This window comes from Saccopteryx bilineata, chromosome 11, assembly GCF_036850765.1.
Source record: "Saccopteryx bilineata isolate mSacBil1 chromosome 11, mSacBil1_pri_phased_curated, whole genome shotgun sequence".
NCBI lineage: Eukaryota > Metazoa > Chordata > Mammalia > Chiroptera > Emballonuridae > Saccopteryx > Saccopteryx bilineata.
The window spans coordinates 22496095-22518528 of record NC_089500.1 but is presented as its reverse complement, the minus strand read 5'-3'; the positions used below and the strand labels follow the sequence as shown (position 1 = coordinate 22518528).

Genomic DNA, 22434 nt, shown 5'->3' with positions numbered 1-22434 from the left:
TGGCTTAAAATAGCCACCAGTGACTGCCTCCTCTGGAGCCAGAGGGGCTGCCTGTGGGGAGCGGGGCTGCAAAGAAACAGGTCCCAAGAGGGGCAGTCCTTGACAAGGTGTGTGAGGCCAGGGAAGCCACTGCTTCTCTGTGACATCAGGTTGTCTGAATTTAAATATGTCACATATGTTATCTCTAAAGATTAAGTGTCCACTAATGTCCCCAGCAGGAAAGACTATTCATTTCTAGTTCACTTTTCAGACTATAACGAGATTTCTGTGTGCGTGTGTGTGCGTGTGTATGTGTGTTTTAAGAATGCCATTCTATCTTGATCAGATGTATTTTTTTCTGAAATCTTTTTCTAAACTTGGCTCCTCTGTCTTGAAAAAAACAGGTCTCTGGCAAATTTCAACACAACTGTGTTTATTAATGGGCTCTAATGGTCTATCAACAAAGCAGAACTAGTAATAATAAAAAGCAAATAATTAGCTTGTTGAAAGTATAACTAGAATATAATTTATGAAATTTTACTTATTGAAAACCATTTTCCCAGCAGGGAAAACAACCATTAAGGTCCATGGGACCTGCCATTGATTGGAACAGGATGATTTCATGGCTTACTGGATGCTGCCAGCCCCAGGCTGGGGCACTCGGCCTGTCCAGAAAGGGCCTGACAGGAGCAGGCGACTACTCAAGCCCAGGCTGGGAGCCCTGCAGACCACCCTAGTGGTCATTCCCTCAGGAAAGCCCCTGCCTGCCTGGTCTGCCTTCCCCTAGTGACCTGTGCACAGACTGAATTCGCTTTGTCTGTCTCCATCTCCAGGGCCCCCAGAGCTTTGATTGAGCGCATTTGGAATCTCTTCATCTACTATCCTTGAGTGTGCTCCAGGTTTTGCACTGAATGTCCGTTTCCTTGTCTGGAACTTAAAATCTAAAACTGGAAACGTCAAATAGTCAGGGAACTGGTGCAGGTGCTTCTTGGGTTCTGTTATGTTAAAATAATAATTAGGGGCAAATGCTGAATGAATATGTAATGATACTGTGAGGCTCTCTTCTCTCTTAGGAAAAGGTAGTTACATAGTAAGGGGCATAGTTGCTTAAAACCCACATAACTCATTGGGTTGCCGCTGTATACAGGCAGAGGTGAGAAGTTGAATGTCATGTTGTCCAAGATAGACATTTTTTGCCCCTTATGTCCATCTGTACAAGTGAAGAAGAAGGAGAGCCTGCCGGATGTGGTCAGTATTTAGAGCCAGTTTAGAGGATGTTCAGACCCTACAGGGAGCTCTTTCTTGGTGAGAAGGACTTTGGCAGTGGTGATGGGAAGACTGGAGGATGAATTTGCACAGAAGACTGCCTCCAATCTACTGTGCAAGGAAAGCATAGGTCCCATGTCATTATTCTGCCTCTTATAAAGGAGAGTGAAACAGATTCAGACTATTAGTTGATCTCTCTTTTTGGACAGTTTATACTCATAAATTATAGTAAAAGAAACACTTCCTGTGAAAGTTCTTTTATGCCTGCTATATACGTAAATGAAAAGGATTGTACCATTTAAAAAAGGGTCAATAGTACTGCAGGCGGACAGAGCCAGGTTGTACCAGGGGCACTGTCTCTCCTTTGGTTATTTTCTAGATTGCTGCCAACCTTTAGTGTCCTTTTCAATATCATCATTCTACTCATTTACCTCCTCTCTATTACTCCGTTTGGGAAAGTAATACCCAGGCTCGTTTCCTCCAACTCTAGTATGAGTGGCTCCGAGAATGAGGCAGGGAAGGGGTTAGCGGGCAGAAGAGAAGCCATTCCAGTCACTGAGTCAGCGCTGTGAATGCTGCCCTTGCCAGAGCAGCGAGGGTTGGGCCAGGAGCGCTCACCTCCTTGTCTCCCTCCAGGGGAGAGCACGAAGGGAGCCTTCGGATGAAGACAGAGCTGCTGGTGCAGATGGATGGGCTGGCTCGCTCAGAGGATCTCGTGTTTGTCTTAGCAGCTTCTAACCTGCCCTGGTAAGAGATTTAGGAAGCTCATGTTGAACACATTTTCCTGAACCACTGAGTAGACAAAGATATTAGATTGACCACTCCGGGTAGAGTGCTGCATTGTTTGGTTCCAGCCTTGGAAGAGGAACTAGGAGGCTTTCCTGTTCCACTCCTCAATCCTTGCTATCTGTACCATGAAAGAATCTGCCTTGATAGAAGGAACATAGGCCTGGGCTGCCACTGACAACATTTAAAATGGCATTGTAAGTGTAAAGACAATTTACTATGCTTTAACAGGACTTTGGCAGAGAACTATAAAATGCTAAAATCTCCAGGACTAAAAAATATTCCCAAAGTAATATGTTTAGAATTTAACAGCATTAAAATTAAACTTTTTTTTTAAGTTAGGACAAAAATATTTTCTTTAATGTTGCACAGCAAATAGGAAGCTAAATAATCTCTAATTAAAAATAAAATCTACTCCCATCGTCTTTTATTCAAACTGTATCCCAGAGCGGTTTGAGAACAGTTCTAGAAGTGGAATTGGGAAATAAGAGATGTTGACTGGGGAAAAACAATATCTACATGGAAATTATATTTAAAAAAATAATTATAATCTCTTTATAGTTCCAAGAATATTTTCATGTACATTATTTCTTTTGAAATGCATGTGAGACACAAGACAGATAAGGCAATGCTGCGTTCCCGTTGGCAGAGGGGGACCAAGGTCAAGACAGGTCAATCCACCCAAAGTCAACAGCAAGTCTACAACAGAGCTCAAACTTGTGACACTCTTACATCACCCCTGTCCTTCCATTTGTTTCCACATTCAAAGACGAAACCTTTCTGTAGTGCATGCTGGCCATCTGGGCTCCCAAAGCAGATGCCACTGAAAAGAGATCATGACATCCATGTATAATCTGTTATTTAAAATATATTTATAATTTAAACCTGGTTCCACCTCCCCTCAAATTTATAAGATGTTCTCTAACATGTTAAGGTGATCAGCATTTTACATTTTGAAGATACAGGTTATTTACAGACAATATTAAAGTGGGGGTTCAAACAGAGATGGGTCATTTAAATACGACTGTAGAATCCTTCAGAGAAATAATCTCTGTTCCTTCATCTAGTTGAAACATAGTTGATTATAGCATTTTACTTATGTCCTAGGGGATGTTGGTGAACATAGTAACTGTGCATGGCTCTTCCAAGGTCTGTGACCCCAGGGAGACCTACACACCTTCTAGAGCAGTGGTAGTCAACTTGGTCCCTACCGCCCACTAGTGGGTGTTCCAGCTTTCATGGTGGGCGGTAGCGGAGCAACCAAAGTATAAATAAAAAGATAGATTTAACTATAGTAAGTTGTTTTATAAAGATTTATTCTGTCAAACTTAGCGAAAATCCGACATAAAGTACTTGGTAAGTAATTATTATTATATGCTTTAACTTGCTATAACTCTGCTTTATAAATTTTTATTTTATTTTATTTTTTGCATTTTTCTGAAGCTGGAAACAGGGAGAGACAGTCAGACAGACTCCTGCATGCGCCTGACTGGGATCCACCCAGCACGCCCACCAGGGGGCGATGCTCTGCCCACTAGGGGGCGATGCTCTGCCCATCCTGGGTGTCGCCATGTTGCGACCAGAGCCACGCTAGCGCCTGAGGCAGAGGCCACAGAGCCATCCCCAGCACCCGGGCCATCTTTGCTCCAATGGAGCCTTGGCTGCGGGAGGGGAAGAGAGAGACAGAGAGGAAGGCGCGGCGGAGGGGTGGAGAAGCAAATGGGCGCTTCTCCTGTGTGCCCTGGCCGGGAATCGAACCCAGGTCCTCTGCACGCTAGGCCGACGCTCTACCGCTGAGCCAACCGGCCAGGGCCTCTGCTTTATAAATTTTATAAAGTAAAATTACTTCTCTACTTTATAAATCACCATTACTGTGGAACCGGTGGGCAGTTAGAAAATTTACTACTAACAGAGATACAGAAGTGGGCGGTAAGTATAAAAAGGTTGACTACCCCTGTTCTAGAGGAATAGTGAACTCTCCACTCCCAGGGAGACCTAAGACTTTGTTGAGGAAGTTAGCGTGCTGCCACAATTTTCCTAAGGTGATCAGTTTTTGGTAAGCCCCAAATAAAACGGTTCAGAGAGGCAGAAGAAGAAGAAAGAAGAAGGAGGAGAAGGAAGAGGAAAAGAAGCAAGAAGAGGAGAAGGGGATATTAAACAATCAAAAGTCAAATTAAAGAAGTTTAGGAGGGTTTTTCTGAAAGAATTGCCTCTCAACATGTCAAATGGCAAATACATACATGCTTTTAAGCTTGGATTCTTCTATATCACAGATTGCTTTGTTACAATGTACCTTGAAACCAATACGTTCTAACCCATATGTCCTTGAGCATGGTTGGGGTTAAAAAAACCAAACATTTTATTATGAAAAATTCCAAAATCTAAATAAGACAGAAAAGCACAATGAACTCACCATTTCCTAGTTTAACTAACAATCTTATCTAACTGATTTAATCTATTCCTGCCCCCCTTTTTCTGCTAAATATCTTAATTGTATCACAGATTGTTGTTTCTCCCTTATGTATTTCAATATACATTTAAAAAAAATAAGGACATTTTCTTATATTACCACAATGCTATTATCACCCCCAACAAAATTAATATTAATCCCTTAAGACAGAGGGAAAGGGGATGAGAGGATGGGATCAGAGAAGGGAGGAGATTGGTGAAATATATACATAACACAGCATTATAGAGAGCAGGAAAGCAAATCCTGGAGGGAAGGGGGGAGGGCATTGGGGGAAGGGGGGCAAGGGGGATGTTGAGGGAACACGGGGGTGGGGGGATGTATTCAGTGGGACACTTGAATCTATGTAAGCACAATCAATTTAAATCAATAAAAGTATTAATCCCTTAATATTATCTAATACTCAGTTTATATTCAGGTTTCCCATATTGTTCCAAATATGTCTTTTTACAATTGATTTACTGAGCTGGTAGCCAAACAAAGTTTGAGTTTTGTAACTGGTTGCTCTCTTAAGTCTCTTTTAACCTAGAACAGACAGATGCCCCCTCCCCCACTTGCCACCCACTTGACTGCCAGGGAGTTGTCCTGAGAATGTCTATTAAACTTTCGGGATTTGGCTCATTGTATCCTCATGGTAGTATTTAGCTTCTTTTTCTTACCCCTATAATTACTCTAGACTAAAAGTTAGATGGATTAGATTCAGGATCAATATAATTTTTTGGCAAACATACTTCATAGGTGAGCTGCATACATCACATCACACTGCATCCAGAGGTAGGTAATGTCCTGTTGTCAAGCTTTGGGTAATGACAAGATCTGTCAGTGGATTCAGGTGTACAGTCCCCATCAGTAATTTTAGCATGCATTGATGATCTTTGCCTGAATCACTGATTTTACTGGGAGGGGGGTGGTGGTGAGTCTATCACTCCTTCTGATTGATAGCTGAAATTATTCTCTATAATAGAACTTCCTGTCATCCAATAGGGTTATTTGGTTACCCTGAAATACAGTTCATACTAGAAAAGCAGGATTCTCCCTCTCTCTCTCTCTCTCTCTCTCTCCCCTCCTCTCCCTCTGATAAATGACTTGTTAAGTATAGCCATATCAGGTTTTTTTTTTTAAAAAAAACCTTTGTTTAGATAAACTCACATACCATATAGTAACTCATTTAAATTTAATGGTTTTAACTGTATATAGTTGTACATCCATCACTATAATTTTAGACAGTTTTTCTTTAATCATCCAAAAAACCTTATACCTATTAGCAATCATCTCCCTCCCAACACACACGTATATAGCACTAGGCAACCAGTAATCTATTTTTTGTTTCTATCCTTACAATTACACTACAGTTGTTATGCTAACTCTGTGTTTAATTATAAAGAACTGCCAAACTCTATTCCAAAAGGCATTCCTACTAGCAATAGATGAAAGTTCCAATTTTCCACATCTTGTCAACTCTTGTTATTATCTTTTTGATTATAGCCATCCTAGTGATGAGAGGAGGTAGCTCAGTAGTTTTGACTTGCATTTTTCTTATGACTAATGATATATATATATTTTTATTTTTATTTTTATTTTTATTTTTCTGAAGCTGGAAATGGGGAGAGACAGTTAGACAGACTCCCGCATGCGCCCGACCGGGATCCACCCGGCACGCCCACCAGGGGTGACGCTCTGCCCACCAGGGGGCGATGCTCTGCCCCTCCGGGGCATCGCTCTGCCGAGACCAGAGTCACTCTAGCACCTGGGGCAGAGGCCAAGGAGCCATCCCCAGCGCCCGGGCCATCTTTGCTCCAATGGAGCCTTGGCTGCGGGAGGGGAAGAGAGAGACAGAGAAGAAGGAGGGGGGGTGGAGAAGCAAATGGGCACTTCTCCTATGTGCCCTGGCCGGGAATTGAACCCGGGTCCCCCACACGCCAGGCCGACGCTCTACCGCTGAGCCAACCGGCCAGGGCCCTAATGATATTAAGCATCTTTTCATGTACTTGTTGGTCAGTTGCTTATCTTTTTTGGAGAAACGTCTTTTTAAATTCTTCATTTTCAAATTTGTCTTTTCATCACTGAGTTATAAGATTTGTTTTATATAGTCTCTTTTATATATATATATACAAGTCCACTATCAGGTATATTATTTGTAGATACAGTGTGTCAGTAAAGTCATGGTGTACTTTTGACCAGTCACAGGAAAGCAACAAAAGACGATGGAAATGTGAAATCTGCACCAAATAAAAGGAAAATCCTCCCACTTTCTGTAGGATGATGTGGCAGCATGTGTGCATGCACAGATGGTGACATAACACCGTGTATACAGTGGAGCAGCCCACGGCCATGCCAGTCGAGATGTGGACGGTACAGAGGAACGTTCAGTGTGTTCTGTGGCTCGCTAAATTCGAATCCGTGACCAAAGTGCAACGTGAATATCAGCATGTTTATTTTATTTATTTATTTATTTATTTATTTGTATTTTTCTGAAGCTGGAAATGGGGAGAGACAGTCAGACAGACTCCTGCATGCGCCCAACCGGGATCCACCCGGCACGCCCACCAGGGGGTGATGCTCTGCCCCTCTGGGGCGTCGCTCTGCCCCGACCAGAGCCACTCTAGCGCCTGGGGCAGAGGCCAAGGAGCCATCCCCAGTGCCCTTGCTCCAATGGAGCCTCGCTGCGGGGAGGGGAAGAGAGAGACAGAGAGGAAGGAGAAGGGGAGGGGTGAAGAGGCAGATGGGTGCCTCTCCTGTGTGCCCTGGCTGGGAATCAAACCTGGGACCTCTGCACGCCAGGCCGATGCTCTACCACTGGGCCAACCGGCCAGGGCCTATTGGCGTGTTTATAATGAAGCGCCACCACATAGGAATAACATTACTTGGTGGGATAAGCAGTTGAAGGAAACCGGCAGTTTGGTGAAGAAACCCCGTTCTGGTAGGCCATCAGTCAGTGTCGAGTCTGTAGAGGCTATACGGGATAGCTACCTAAGGAGCCCTAAAAAATCTGTGCGTGAGCCCACATCGAACTGCACTGAATAGGTATGAAACTGGGAGAGTTTTCCTTTTATTTGGTGCAGATTTCACATTTCCATCGTCTTTTGTTGCTTTCTTGTGACCCGTCAAAAGTGCACGACTTTACAGACACACTGTATTTTCTCCCCTTCTGTGGCCATCAATCAGGCCTGCCCACCTATGTGCCTGCCTGCCTGCCTCCCTCCTTCCCTCCCTCCTTTCTCTTCCCTTCCGTCCTCTCTCCCTTCTTTTCTTTCTAAACATCTTTGCTCTTTCTCTCTTGCTGTCCTTGGTCAACTTCCCATGTCTGTTCTTCCTAGGCCTGGAGCCATTCAGAAGACTCTATAACTGGTTATTTTATGGCAGTGCAGTATAATAGAAGTACAATGTGAGGCACACATACACATTAAAAATTTCTAATAGCCACATAAAAAATATAAAGAAACATAAAATTCTTTTTTTTTTTTTTTTTACAGAGACAGAGAGTCAGAGAGAGGGATAGATAGGGACAGAAAGACAGGAACAGAGAGAGATGAGAAGCATCAATCACCAGTTTTTTATTGTGACACCTTAGTTGTTCATTGATTGCTTTCTCATATGTGCCTTGACCGTGGGTCTTCAGCAGACTGAGTAACCCCTTGCTCAAGCCAGCGACCTTGGGTCTAAGCTGGTGAGCTTTTGCTCAAACCAGATGAGCCTACGTTCAAGCTGGCGACCTCAGGGTCTTGAACCTGAGTCCTCCGCATCCCAGTCCGACGCTCTATCCACTGTGCCACCACCTGGTCAGGCTAAAATTTATTTTAATAAAATTTTATTTAACTCAATATATCTAAAATATTATAATTTCAATATGTAATCAACATAAAAATATTGTGATATTTTACTTTTTATTTTTCATAATAAATCTTTGAAATCTAGCATATATTATATTTTACACTTATGCACATTTCAATTTGGATTAGCCAACTTCAAGTGCCCAGTGCTACTTGTGGTTGGTAGCTACCATATTGGAGAGTGCAGGTCTAGAGACTAATTTCCCTCTATGCCACTGTAACAGATATTGATTGATTGCTTCCCAATGTTCACTTTATCCAAAATAAAATTTGGGGGTTCTATTTCTTAGTCTTTCTGCCATTAGGTGTGACCATGGCCAAGCTCCTTTGTTATTTGCACAAGATGATCCAAGTTCCATTTTACATTTTGCACCACTCCTGGAATCAGCCATTGATTCACAGAGCTCTGGTTTCTTTTAATGGGAAATGATATTCAGAGAATCACGGTCTCACAATTAGTCTCACAATCCTTGCTACTGGATTACCATTACTTCTTGGCCTTTTGAGTGGGCAGAGCTAGGAAATACATAGCTTTAAAAAAAAATTTTCATTCTTTGTACGCAACATGGGAAATGTGGCTGGTAATGGGACAGAGGTGTGGAGCTGTATGATGAATGTCTTCTTGTTTCAGTCTTTTTAGTGCTTTTTTTGGAGCCCTCTTGGGCTCTTAGTGGGCAGTTTTTTGCTTCTTTTCAGATGGGTCACTGACTCAGTGGTTTAATTTTCAGCTTTCTTTATTTTTTCTATCTTTAAACTTTACTGGCCCTTCTGTTTTTCCCAAATATAACCTGTAACTGATTTACTCTAAGGGATTTAAATGATTAGAATTGTATATAAAATAGAAAATAAAAGTCCCCTATAATCCTCTCTCTCGCCCTCAGGATAACCACTTTTGCTATATAGTTTGGTGTATATTCTTTCAACATCTTATTTTTTAATTTATTTTAAAAATTTAGTTAGGAAAGATGTGATACATATAAATATGTCATATTGTGAAGCATAACACCAAATATAATATCCAAGAACCCAGTATCTCATGTAAGGACTGGAATATTCCCTGCATTGGTTTTTAACTATTATTTTAAATTTAAAAAATTTTCAAGTATAACCTGACCAAGCAGTGGTGTAGTGGATAGAGCATTGGACTGGGATGAGGAGGACCCAGGTTTGAGACCCCAAGGTTGCCAATTTGAGCGTGGGCTTATCTGGTTTGAGCAAGGCTCACCAGCTTGAGCCCAAGGTCACTGACTTGAGCAAGGGGTCACTCGCTCTGCTGTAGCACCCTGGTCAAGGCACATATGAGAAAGCAGTCAATGAACTAAGGTGCTGCAGCGAGAATTGATGCTTCTCGTCTCTCTCCCTTCCTATCACAGATCTCTGTCCCTCTATTTGACCCTCTCTGTCTCTGTCATACAAAAACATTTCAAGTATAGTTTACATCCCATATTATTTTGTATTAATTTCAGCTCTACAGCATAGTACATAGTTTTAAAAGGAGGCAGGTAATGAGTCCATACTAGTTTCTCATTCAAATGTAAAAGTACAAGATTTTTAGTCAATTCTTTGATTTTATATTTGTATGCTTTTTCTAACTGTGAAATCTCAGTTCTTAATAACATTAACATGATTAATATTGTTTTTCCCTAATATATAAACCTATTTTACATTTGGGTGTGTAACAGTGTTTCCAGTCATAATGCCAATCTCTCATGCCTGTAACATTCTGATAAGGAATATGGTACCAACCTAGCCCGACTGAGAAGGAAGGGACAATCAGAGTTCTCATCTCAGCACCGGTGACGTGTGGGGCCAGATAACTCTGCTTTGGGGGCTGTCCTGTGCCCTGTATGTCCTAAGTGTGATGCTGAGCAGCATCCCTGGCCTCTCCCCGCTAGATGCCAGAGACACCCCCCAAGTTGTGACAACCAAACTGTGTCTCCAGACATTACCAAATGTTCCCTGGGCAGCAAAATCATCGCTAGTTGAGATTCACTGGACTAACAGTAGGAATTGACAGACATTATGTAGATATAAGTTGTCACATGCTCCACAGCTGAATTCGCAAGGTTATTTTTTTAAAGAACTCCACAGAATAACTGAACTCGATTTACCTAAACACACACAAAAAAATGTATTAGATAGACTGTTCTGTATCTTAATTTTTTTGTAATAAAAGATTCTGGAAATCTTCCCAAAAAATCCAGGAAATCTGACCTTACTTTCTTTATAGATGCATATGTGTCACTCAGTGCATATGGTGATCTATCACAGTCACCTAAAAATGAGCATTTGGGTTAATCCTATTATTTTGCTATTACAAACAGTGCTGCGATGAGTGATGATGTACGTGTAGCACTTTGTGTATTTGCCAGTGTATCTTGGGGGTAAGTTCCTGGAAGTAGAATTTTTGGGTCAAAGGGTTAATGTGCATGAAATTATAGCAGAGATTGCCAAATTTCCCTCTGTAGAGGTTGTACATTTTGTATTCCCACTAGTGTCCTGCTTTCATTACTTAACATTATAGTAAGAACATTTCCAATGTCATTAAATAATCCTCGAAAATTGGATTTTGTAATGGCTGCCCAAAATTCCCACATGTGAATATACTACAATTTAGTTAATCATTCCTTTCCTGTTGAACATATATGATGCTCCCAACTTTTCTCTATTATAATGACACTGGGACAACTGCCTTGAAAAAGATCTTTGACAAAAATCTGGTTATTACTTCAGAACAGATTTCTAGAAGTTGAATTACTGTATCAAAAGGTCTAGATATTTTTTAAGTTCCTGGCTACATATTTCCCAAGTCCTTCTCTGAGGAAGTAGTTGTATTTTTTATCAAGAATATTGGAACAGATCTTCATATTGGCTTCAGAGTCTTAGAAGAGGAAACAAACTTATCTGATTCAAGCAATGTTAAACCCAGTCCAAAAAATCCCCAGAGAAATTCTTTATGGAAGTTCTCATCTATAGCATCTTTCAGAGCACTAGGCTCTCCTTTACTGCTTGTTAACTTGTCAGTTTCCCTAGACAAACCCATTCTGTCTCATAGGAGCAGTCATCTTCTCCCTTCTCAGCAGTGATATAGCATGTGGCATCTTTGCTTATTCAGTGCTTCTCCAAGGAGCACCTTCCCTGACCTATAGCATCCCAGATAGAAGGAAAAGGAAGCAAGAAATAACAGCACATCCACATCATTTGATGTGTAAATAAGCAATGAGAAGAATAACAAATGCTGCATCATTAATATTACCACTTAAAGTAACAGCCATATAAGAAATGTTTAGTGAAGCACAATTAGGGCTAATTTGACCTACCTTGATTGTTGAGTAGTCAGAAACTCAGGCCTAGGAGTCCAGAGGGAAACACAATATTGAACAAGGCCATTCAGGCAAATGCCATCTTTAGCTATCTATTTAATTTGATGGTAGTTTAAACAAATAAGGTGTGAAAACTGTATATGTAAAGCATGTTAAAACTCATCTTTTTTCCTTGCTGTTTGCAAAAGGGCTAGAAATTTCACTATCCCTCTCAAAAATCAGACACCTGCTATGACCAAAATCTGGATTAAAAAAAACACACCCCAAATTCTAATATTTAGAAGAAAGCATGAAATCAAAGAGACTACTACACTGGGAGTGGGTAGAAATATACCTAGTAAGCCACTTATTCCCATTCGCATCTCCTCCTCTCTGGTATGACATTTCTGTAGAAGTGTCTACATGTGGTTGCAGAGCTCAGCAGACATAAACCCAGTTCTTTCCACAGTAACTCTGTGCATGCTGGGCTCCAGGGAGAAGCTGGCCCCATGGGAAAGGTATATAGGAGTTAGGTTACACAGGGCTCACTGTGGAAGACAAGGTAACCTTCAAAGCCTTATTCATGGGCTCCCCATCTACCAAAGAATACTACAACTCCTTAACCTACTCTTCAAGAACTGCCATGACCACTCACTTCATGTTGGTTATGGATGTAAATGCAAAGACTTTGCTTATAAAACTTTGCTTTTCTCCAATCATGCTGAGATAGTTTGAACTGAATATGTTTGAACTATTGAGTGACTAAAGTAGAATTATGTGTGGTTTCCAAATTTTGTAAAATTTGGAATGATCTCTGTCCCAGGAGCCACATGATTTAATGGGGAGACAAACCAAGGGGCTGAAGAAGGCTCTGGAAGGTTTGGTACAGGAGCTCAGGTGCAAGGCCTTATAGCCCATGTAAACTGTCTGGGTGGCCAGTGGACTTTACCACCTTATAGATAGCAGTGGGCATATGTTCGGTGGCCAGGTTCTGAAGTCTGTGAACCTTCCCTGTATGTCCCATGTCACTCTCACTGGCTGCTTTTGACCTTCGAGGTGATGGAAGTACCAGATAACCAAAATAAAGAAGACAGGAGAACCGAATAGCCAGTTACCAATCAAGATATGAGAGCTAAAGGGAGTGTTTTCTGGTTGCCACAAGTTAAAGTTTTTCATATAAATATATTGGCATAAAGAATAATTCCTGGGTACATTCCATTTGTCCTTTGTTTCCTCCCTTGTATGATTCTATTATTATTGATGTCATTAAAAGTGCATTCATCAGGTCTGGCTGTCAGGGACTTGCACTTATTTTGTGCCCACAGGCAGTTTTGAGGTAAATCTCTTGCTTTAGGGCATTAGCTGATCAATACAGACATCTACAGTGAGGGATTGTTTTCCCACCTCTCTGCATGAAGCCACTCTGGATGGAATGGGGAGACTGAGAGGAAGGTGCCCCCACAGAACCTTCCTCCTGCTGTCCCTGCCTTTCAGGGGGCAGCCGATCCAAGGAAAGGCCTTGAAGGAAACAGGGCTGGTCACTAGCTGTGCCATTTTTTCAACTTATTCACTCTTCCTTCCTGGTTTTCAGTGTGATCTCAAGTCTTTTTTTGTCTTTGAAGTTTACAGGACCAACAGTCCTGCACTTCAAGCCCCAAAACACCTTGTTATTGCTTTTATTTACTTATAAGGAGGATTTTTGTCTTAATCATTTCTGAATACTGGAGACTTAGCAGTGACAGTACATTTGACAGGTGGTTAATATTTGCTGAACTGAACTAATTCCTAAAATGTGAGTTTTTGGAATTCCCACTGCCCTCTCTCCTCTCCTTTCCCCTGCTCACCTCACCTTCCCATCCCACTGACTCAGCCCCATCTCTCCGCTGTCTAAATCACCCGTGGATTCATTAAGACGCACCCAGGTGGTCTACCAAATTTATCTTCTTGGAGACTTTTCTTCTTAAGTCTTCTTACCATCTCCAGACAGAACTGATTGCCCTCTTCACCCAGTACAGAGAGGAGACCCTGGCACCCCACCTCAACATCCTGGAAAGTTCCTTCTATTTCTGTGTCAGATCGTCTGTTTCTTGGGTCCCATTGCAGCCCATTGGTTTGGTTTACTGTCTCCCTTTGGTCCTCCGATTCTTTCCTGATAAAGGGTATATGAGAGGTAAAAGTTTTTTAGACTTTGTATATTGAAAATATTGTCATTCTATCTATCAACTTAATTCATGGTTTGATCAAGATTTTTTTCTCAGAATTTTGAAGGCATTGCCTTATTTTCTTTCAGCATCTCATGTTGCTGATGAGAAGTCTTATTCTTAATTCTATGTATGTACTTGCATTTTTCTCTCTGGAAGCTTTTATGATCCTCTCTTTGTCGCAGGGTTCTGCGATTTCACTGTGATACCACTTGGGAGTCTACCTGCCATGACTATGCTGGCTGCAGGCCAGTGACTGAGGCACAGGCTCCAGGCTCTCTCTCTGGGTTCAAATCCAGTGCCACCATCATTCACTAGCTTTCTGACCTCAAGCAAGCTGCTCAACCTCTGTGCCTCAGTTTCCTCATCTTAAAATGGAGATTATAATAGTACCTACCTCATAGGGTCGTTGAGAGAATTAAACAACTATCTCTAAACTGCTTAAAACAGTGCCTACGATTTAGTAAGTATTATTTAAGCATTATCTTTTATTAATATTCAAGTATGAAAATAAATCTCTTAAGAGTTCTGCAAAGGTTCCTCGACCCGGTGCCTGGAGTATGAATGTTGGTCTTGAGAGGGGCAGTGGTTGTACAGGGGAAGAGACAGGGTTGAGTCTCTGACCTGAGATGAATTTCAACACAGGGAGGCTGATAAAGAAACAGGTAACTGTAACTGCTGCTAAGGAACCCCTGGACTCAGCCCAGGATTGGAAGAATAACAGGGAAAGGCAAGACAATCCTTGAGGAAATTTGGTAATTCCAATTTATAATTCACATATGCTCTCTGGAAGGGTGCTTTCATTTTTCAATTTAAAAGGAAATGTCATGACAAAGATTCAGAATTACAGTAAGAAAAATGGGAGGATGCTTTGGAGATTCTCAGTATCTTTATGGATGAGAAATATCTGGTAATGATGCTTTCATTGTTAGTCTTTATTAACGGTTAAGCTGGACTGACCCACATGCATTTTCTAATTTCTATACTGGGAAGTCAAACCATGTTATTTTTCCTACTAGGAACTTGAAATTTTAACATATAAATAGTTCACGGACTTACACTCAAAACGATCTAGTGATAATAGGAATGATAATTCAGGGTAACCAAAGAGCCCCAGTTAATGAGGGAAAGCTCTATATTAAATAATAATTCCAAATAATACATTTAGAATAAAACATTTTAAAATCACCATTTTGTACCACTCTTGTAAAATAATTGATTCAAAGACCACTAACAGATACTAAAACTACTGAAAGGGGCAGGGAAAGAAGTATTCACATGGTTCCAAAGTATTGTACATAGAATACTTATTACTATTTACAAAGAGGGTTCTTTGCAATGGAGAGATACACTGTCACCAGATGATCCCAGTAATTAAACACCGCATCACTAATATTGAGACAAACCAAGAGGTGGGTTCCAATATCAAATATGAAAATATCCTCATCTATGCACTATACTTGCCAAAAATATTTATCCTAATTCTAATAACTAAGCTTTTAGACCTGACTTCCTAGAGGACCCAACTACATGATACCATGAGGAAAACGTCAAGTGAATCCAGACGTGGGACATACTACAACTAGCATTACTTTTTCAAAAATGGGCCAAAGCAAGGAGACTGGTCTCCATTATGAGGTTTAAGAGATATAACCATACGTAATGCACAATTTTTGATTTTCAGTTGGAAAAACTATGAAAGACATTTTTGGCATGATTGGAGAGATTTTAATATGGAATGAACATTAGACATATTATGCCATCAATGTTCATTCTGTCAGGTGTCATAATAGTATTGTAATTATGTAAGAAAATGTCCTATTGAGGGGAGGAGGGGAATTTTAACAGAAGCATTTAGGGGTGGGATTTCATGATGTAATTTACTTTGAAATAATTTAGCTGAATAGATATGAAGCAGATATGGCAAAACATTAACTGTTGTTAATCAAGATGGTAGGTGTATGGATAGTCAAATTGTTTTATTCTATTTTCTATTTGTTTGAAAGTTTTAAGAGACTTAGGGAAATGGCCTGCAGACACAAAACTGCATAAACCTGGGCTGACAGTGTTTTGGAAGGAGCAGGAGGGAGTGTGAAGAGCCACATTTGCACTGGGCACCCTGGAAAGAGCATTCAGTCTCTGAGTTCACCAGAGCAGTGGAGTGAGACAGTCATTCGCTCCAGAATGCATGAGAGTTTTGGAAGAATTAATGTACTTCCCAGAGTGCCCGAGTTATTGTGAGGGATAATTTACGCACTTGGCAGGATTGGATTGAATAATTCATGTTACAGCTGCAATGGAAATGCTCCTCGTTTGGTTGTTAGATTATTTCTCCCCAAATTAAGTCACTTAAAATTACCTTCTTTACATAAGGTATGCTTAGGGTGTATTTTCTTTTCTTTTCTTTAACCAATTCTTTCTCCCAAACAACATAAAGTGATTGCCCTATCCATTCAGGCATAGATGCAGAGTAATAGTTAAAATGCAGAATGGCTTCCTGCAGTGCAAAATTGTTCTTAAACTGTACTTGTTGCTTAGGAAGTGAGTTTAGTGCCCCAACCAGTTCCTCTGTTTCTGACATGAATGACTTCAGGGAGCTGGACTGTGCCATGTTACGCCGCCTGGAGAAGAGGATTCTCGTTGATCTCCCCAGCCGGGAGGCCAGGCAAGTCATGATCCACCACTGGCTGCCCCCTGTGAGCAAGAGCATGGCCTTGGAGCTGCGCACAGACCTGGACTACAGCCTGCTCAGCCAAGTAAGCTGCCCTGGGGAGGGGCATCCGTAGGCCGGGCAGCCAACACATGACAGTTTTCTAGGCAGGGTCTTCTCATGAGCTGTTCAGAGCCCCTCCTTGAGTCCCTTAGAAAAGACCCAAGCTCCCAGAATTGCAATGGGCCTCTTCTTCATGAAAGAATGAACTCGGTCACTTGGAAGTACTCAAGCAGAGAGAAAGAATAAGGTAAGGTAGACACTGCATAGGGTTTAGACTTGGAGAACGTATGGTCAAATCCTGGCCCTGCCAGCAGCTTATTAGCGGTGTGACCTCAGCAGAATCACTTACTCTCTAAGGCTCAGCTTCTTCATCTGTAAAACAGACAACAGATACGCCACAAGGATTACTGTGATGATTCAAGCAAGTCTTTCACAAATAGTAAAGCTCTAGGTACATGTCTGTTGCCCTCATTGTCACTTTCATCGCCTCATTTAAGTGGACACTTGAAGTTGACATTCATTGAAGTTCCTCAAAAGCAGCTATGGTCTTATTTACAAGAGCAAAAGTATCTACTAACTTTGATCCTTGGATGTGGCACGAGGGCCCATTTAGACTAATGAGGGTGGTCTCCTCCTTCACCAACATCTTGTAACATAATTTTGGATGGAGTTAAGTTTATCCCCAGCTTCTTAGGTTACCCAAAGAAATTAGAGGCCTCTCTTCCCTCAAGCATTATCTATCTGGGAATCTTTGTATAGTGTCCATGGGGGGAGGGCAGATATAGAATCTAAATCGGCTCTGATACTGAGCCCTGCCTGTAAGGATGTAATCCCCACCATTGGGCTGGTTTGTGGCTGTTTCAGGAGACCGAGGGCTACTCAGGCTCAGACGTTAAGCTGGTCTGCAGGGAAGCAGCTATGAGGCCTGTGAGGAAGATCTTCAGTGCACTTGAAAATCACCAGTCAGGTAAAGCTGGAATCTTTTCCTCCCAGCAATGGTGCTCTGGGAGGAAAATGTGTGTTTAAAAATCCAACTTTCACCAGCAGATGGAGCCTTGTGCCTGTTCTTGGTAGCTCTTTACACTTGCACATGCTCTTGTTCAAATCGCCCTTCCTGCACTTCCTCCTCTGGTGTTCTGTTTTGTATCAACTATGCCCCCAGAAGATAAACTCCCCCAGAAGATAAACTCCGTAGCTCTTGGGCTTTTATTTCTCTGGCACGCTGTGATGTTGGGCTGGATACACTGAGGCACTATATAAATATTAAATAAAACTTTGATGGTACATTTAAGTCACATATTTTTGTCTGGACTTCAGGGGCTGAGTTGTACATTAAAGAATTTTTTTCCGAGCCCTCTTTAGTCGTGCCTCTTCTGCATTAACCATTAAGAATGCTGCATTATGCATTGTCTTGAAAGAGGGTCTATTAGCATTTCAAGAGCATTGATCACCATAAGGTCGATCTTGTGCTGTTACTTGTTTTTATCTAGAGAGCAGCAATTTACCTGGGATCCAGCTGGACATGGTGACCACCGCCGACTTTTTGGATGTTTTAGCTCACACCAAGCCCTCAGCAAAGAATCTGACTCAAAGGTACTCAGCCTGGCAAAGTGAGTTCGAGTCTGTCTGAAAACACATTTACCCCAAACTGACCACAAAGACAACCACAGTGGTCTTCTGGTTTATTAGTGTAAGTGTAATAACATGATTGAAATAACAAAATAGTATTCTTGAAGACAATTTGGACTTGATATTCTCATTAATTTTTCATAATTGATGTCATCAAAATATTAAAGATTCGAATTAACAAGTCTATGTGCTAATTGGTCATACAATGGAGAACTCATGTAATTAGACTCCATAAAATTCTGATGAACAATTTCTTGCAGTGGTCCTTTTGCTTGTGACTGTTTTCATTTTGAAGGAAAAGATGTAGTTAGGAAAACTGTCGCACCTGATGGTTCTGATTTGGGGAGCCAATTAGAAACGAAGCTTGACAAGACCATCTAACCTGCTACGAGTTCAAGGGTGGATAAGAATGGAAGCAGGAAAGGAAATGTAGAGTCTATTTCTTTTGACAATATTCCGAATCTCATCAGCTCTCCCTAATTCTGACCTCAACCAGTCTTATCAGCAGAAAACTACCAGACTGGGCCTCACTCAGAAATGTCACTCCATCTCCAGAGATAACTGTTTTGTGTCTAGAGCTAATGGCAATATGACTAACACATCACCACCACTAGCTGCCAGATTGAGCGTTTTGAGTTCTGACTCATAACGACAGCTTTTGACTCTTCACATCTCGTGTGCTCTGTCCTTCTCTTCCCATGACCACAGCACCTTGCCGGATCCAAAGCTTAGGATGGAGTCCCTGCTCTTAGGCTCCCCCACATCTCCGTAGGTGTTATGAACAGCTAGAGACACCTCACTTAGAAACAAACAATCTCAGAAGCATCTACTTTCAACTCCAAATATATTTTCAGGGCCTCTACTAGGTGGTGCCACCCTGCCCCAACTAGAACTTATCCATGGTGAGTCGCCTTCTTATCTTTTCCTTTCCTTATTTTCTTTGTCCCTGCAAGACAGGCTCTTTCTCCAAAGAAAAACTTCCAGGAAAAGCAACATTTTGGACAGCTAAACATTCCACAGGACTTGACCCTTTTAAACAAAAACAAAATATTTGGGGGGTATTATTTTGAGGGGAATATTCTCAAATGTCTCTTAAAATGTAGTCAGGGACAATGTAGTCAAATTTAAAATATACTTCATATAACAAATTTGAAATAAAAAGATGTTTTATCGTAGGATATGCTTAACACACACACACACAAATTCTTCATGATAATTAGGTACACTATGCTTCACTGGTGACACCTGGATGAACTGGTCTCTACACCAAACGGCCTCAGACAGCTGTACTGTTCAATTTCTAACATCTGCTGTGCTTTGGGGTTATTTTCTTGGCCAAGCTGCCAGCTGACATTTCTTGTAGCTGTTAGTCCATTTGCTTGTGTCTACTACTATAAGTGTGGTTTTGCCATCCCTGACAGCAAGCAAATACATGCAACATTCTCCCACTTCCAAACTCCACACACAGCCTTCTGTGTTCTTTTTTTCTTTTTTTTTTTGTAAATGTTTTTCTGAAGCTGGAAACAGGGAGAGACAGTCAGACTCCCGCATGCGCCCGACCAGGATCCACCCGGCACGCCCACCAGGGGGCGACGCTCTGCCCACCAGGGGGCGATGCTCTGCCCCTCCGGGGCCTCGTGCTGTTGTGACCAGAGCCACTCTAGTGCCTGGGGCAGAGGCCAAGGAGCCATCCCCAGCGCCCGGGCCATCTTTGCTCCAATGGAACCTTGGCTGCGGGAGGGGAAGAGAGCGACAGAGAGGAAGGAGAGGGGGAGGGGTGGAGAAGCAGATGGGTGCTTCTCCTGTGTGCCCTAGCCGGGAATCGAACCCGGGACTTCTGCACGCCAGGCCGACGCTCTACCACTGAGCCAACCGGCCAGGGCCCCTACTGTGTTCTTAACACATCTCCACATCCTTGCTTTCTGTTCAAGAATCTCCAAGTTCATCTTTGTAATACTTCTTCCTTAATTCAATCATGTATTCAATCCTTCTCTTTTCCTTGCAGTCCGTCTCCAAATAGTTATGCATGTATGTTTTTAAGACATGCTTTTATTTTAGTGGCTTCTTTTTAAAAAATCCGTTTTACATATTAAAATGACTTCTTGCTTTGGATGAAATGAAATACAGCTTTCATCCCTCTGCCCTGTCCCTACCATACAAACATGTCTTTCACTATCGGCCCAGTTATGTTATGATTTTAGGTTAATAATCAGTGTTTCTATGAGAACTGTACATTGTTCACTGCAGAGCCAACTAGGCCTTGTGCATTTATGCTGAAAAAGACTATTGTGACTTATGTCAAAGAAACCGATACTACAAACATGGCCCTATGCAAACAACTCCATATAAAAAAGGGATGCTACTGCTTGAGGCAGAGTATTTTAGTGAAATGGATTACTGCAATTTAAAAAATTCTTCAGTATAGACACCCAAAGACTGCAGTTTCTATTACAGGAACAAAAATGGATCCAAAATCAACTGAACATAACCTGTGTTTTTGACTTACCTGTCCAACATGCCACTGTAATATTTAAATATGAAATTAAGGGTGAGGTGCCAAGGGAATTTGACATTAACAGCTACAGGTATTTGATGGATCTGTCACTTAGGGTAAGTTCCCTTTCCTTGCTTAGACAGTACAATCAGCTCTGACAGATGAAGACTATAGGTAGGCAGGGCTAGTGCAAAACTAGCCGATGCTGGAGTGAAGTGGGTGCAACAACCATGTCTGCTGCTCTGGGCTGGTCTTCGTCCTTTTCCACGCTGGCCAGCCACAGCTCGTGGCAGACACTCAACCATCGCCTGACCGTGGGTGTCCTCTAATACCCATTCCAGTCCTAAGATGGCAGCTGGTGCCTTTTCTGGGCCTAGGACAAAATGACAGTAAACCTGATGCAAATACTGTTCTTGAGGTTAGTACCACAAGATAGCCCTTTAAATGGGAGGGCTGAAAAGTGAAGTCCTTTAATTCAGTTTTAAAATCTCCTCCATGAGATCCAAGGCAGACCAGCCAGCTGAGCCGGGTCAATTTATACTAACCTGGATCTAAACTAAGATATTTTTTTATCTTATTTTTATTAATTTTAATGCAGCGACATTGATAAATCAGGGTACATTATATTCATAGAAAACATCTCTAGATTATTTTGACATTTGATTATGTTGCATACCCCTCACCCAAAGTCAAATTGTCTTCCGTCACCTTCTATCTGGTTTTCTTTGTGCCCCTCCCCTCCCCCCCACCCCCTCTCTCCTTCCTCGCCCCCTCCCTACCCCCCCATCCCCCACCCCCATTACCATCACATTCTTGTCCATGTCTCTTGAGTCTCATTTTTATGTCCCATCTATGTATGGATTCATATAATTCTTAGTTTTTTCTGATTTACTTATTTTACTCTGTATAATGTTATCAAGGTCCATCCATGTTATTGTAAATGATCCGATGTCATCATTTCTTATGGCTGAGTAGTATTTCATAGTATATATGTACCAAAGCTTTTTAATCCACTCGTCCACTAATGGACACTTAGGCTGTTTCCAGATCTTCGCTATTGTGAACAATGCTGCCATAAACATGGGGGTGCATTTCTCCTTTTCCAAAAGTTCTATGGTGTTCTTAGGGTATATTCCTAAAAATGGGATAGCTGAGTCAAAAGGCAGTTTAATTTTTAATTTTTTGAGGAATCTCCATACTGTTTTCCACAAAGGCTGCACCAGTCTGCATTCCCACCAGCAGTGCAGGAGAGTTCCCTTTTCTCCACATCCTCCCCAGCACTTATTCTGTGTTGTTTTGTTGATGAGTGCCATTCTGGCTGGTGTGAGGTGATATATCATTGTGTAAACCAAGATTTTTATTTATTCTCAAGAACCTTACTATGGACAGGTGGTTAGCAAGCCCTATATAATGTTTTTTAAATCAATAAAATATCAAACTGATATTTTTAATGGTCCACAGGGCCAAACCAGAATGGAGAAAAGTATACAAGCCATTTTTCTTGGCTGGATACGTTATGTTCAAGTGATCTCACCCATTTCTATCATTCTCTTTAACTCCTGACCATCAGTGGTCCTACCTCTTTGCTTTAGCTCTAAACCAGGGGTCCCCAAACTACGGCCCGTGGGCCACATGTGGCCCCCTGAGTCCATTTATCCGGCTCCCACCGCACTTCCGGAAGGGGCACCTCTTTCATTGGTGGTCAGTGAGAGGAGCATAGTTCCCATTGAAATACTGGTCAGTTTGTTGATTTAAATTTACTTGTTC

General features: G+C 41.7%; 1 protein-coding gene across 2 annotated transcripts in view; it reads left to right on the top strand.

The window, feature by feature from the left end:
• Positions 1 to 19661, top strand: part of KATNAL2 (katanin catalytic subunit A1 like 2) — an 85946-nt gene extending 66285 nt beyond the window's left edge. For both annotated transcript variants that reach the window (XM_066246623.1, XM_066246624.1), the window contains 4 exons: positions 1882 to 1992; positions 16425 to 16587; positions 17409 to 17511; positions 18035 to 19661. In XM_066246623.1, the coding sequence (XP_066102720.1) occupies positions 1882 to 1992; positions 16425 to 16587; positions 17409 to 17511; positions 18035 to 18174 (517 nt within the window). In that variant the 3' untranslated portion in view covers positions 18175 to 19661. The remainder of the gene's footprint in view (positions 1 to 1881; positions 1993 to 16424; positions 16588 to 17408; positions 17512 to 18034) is intronic.
• The last annotated feature ends 2773 nt before the right edge of the window (positions 19662 to 22434 follow it).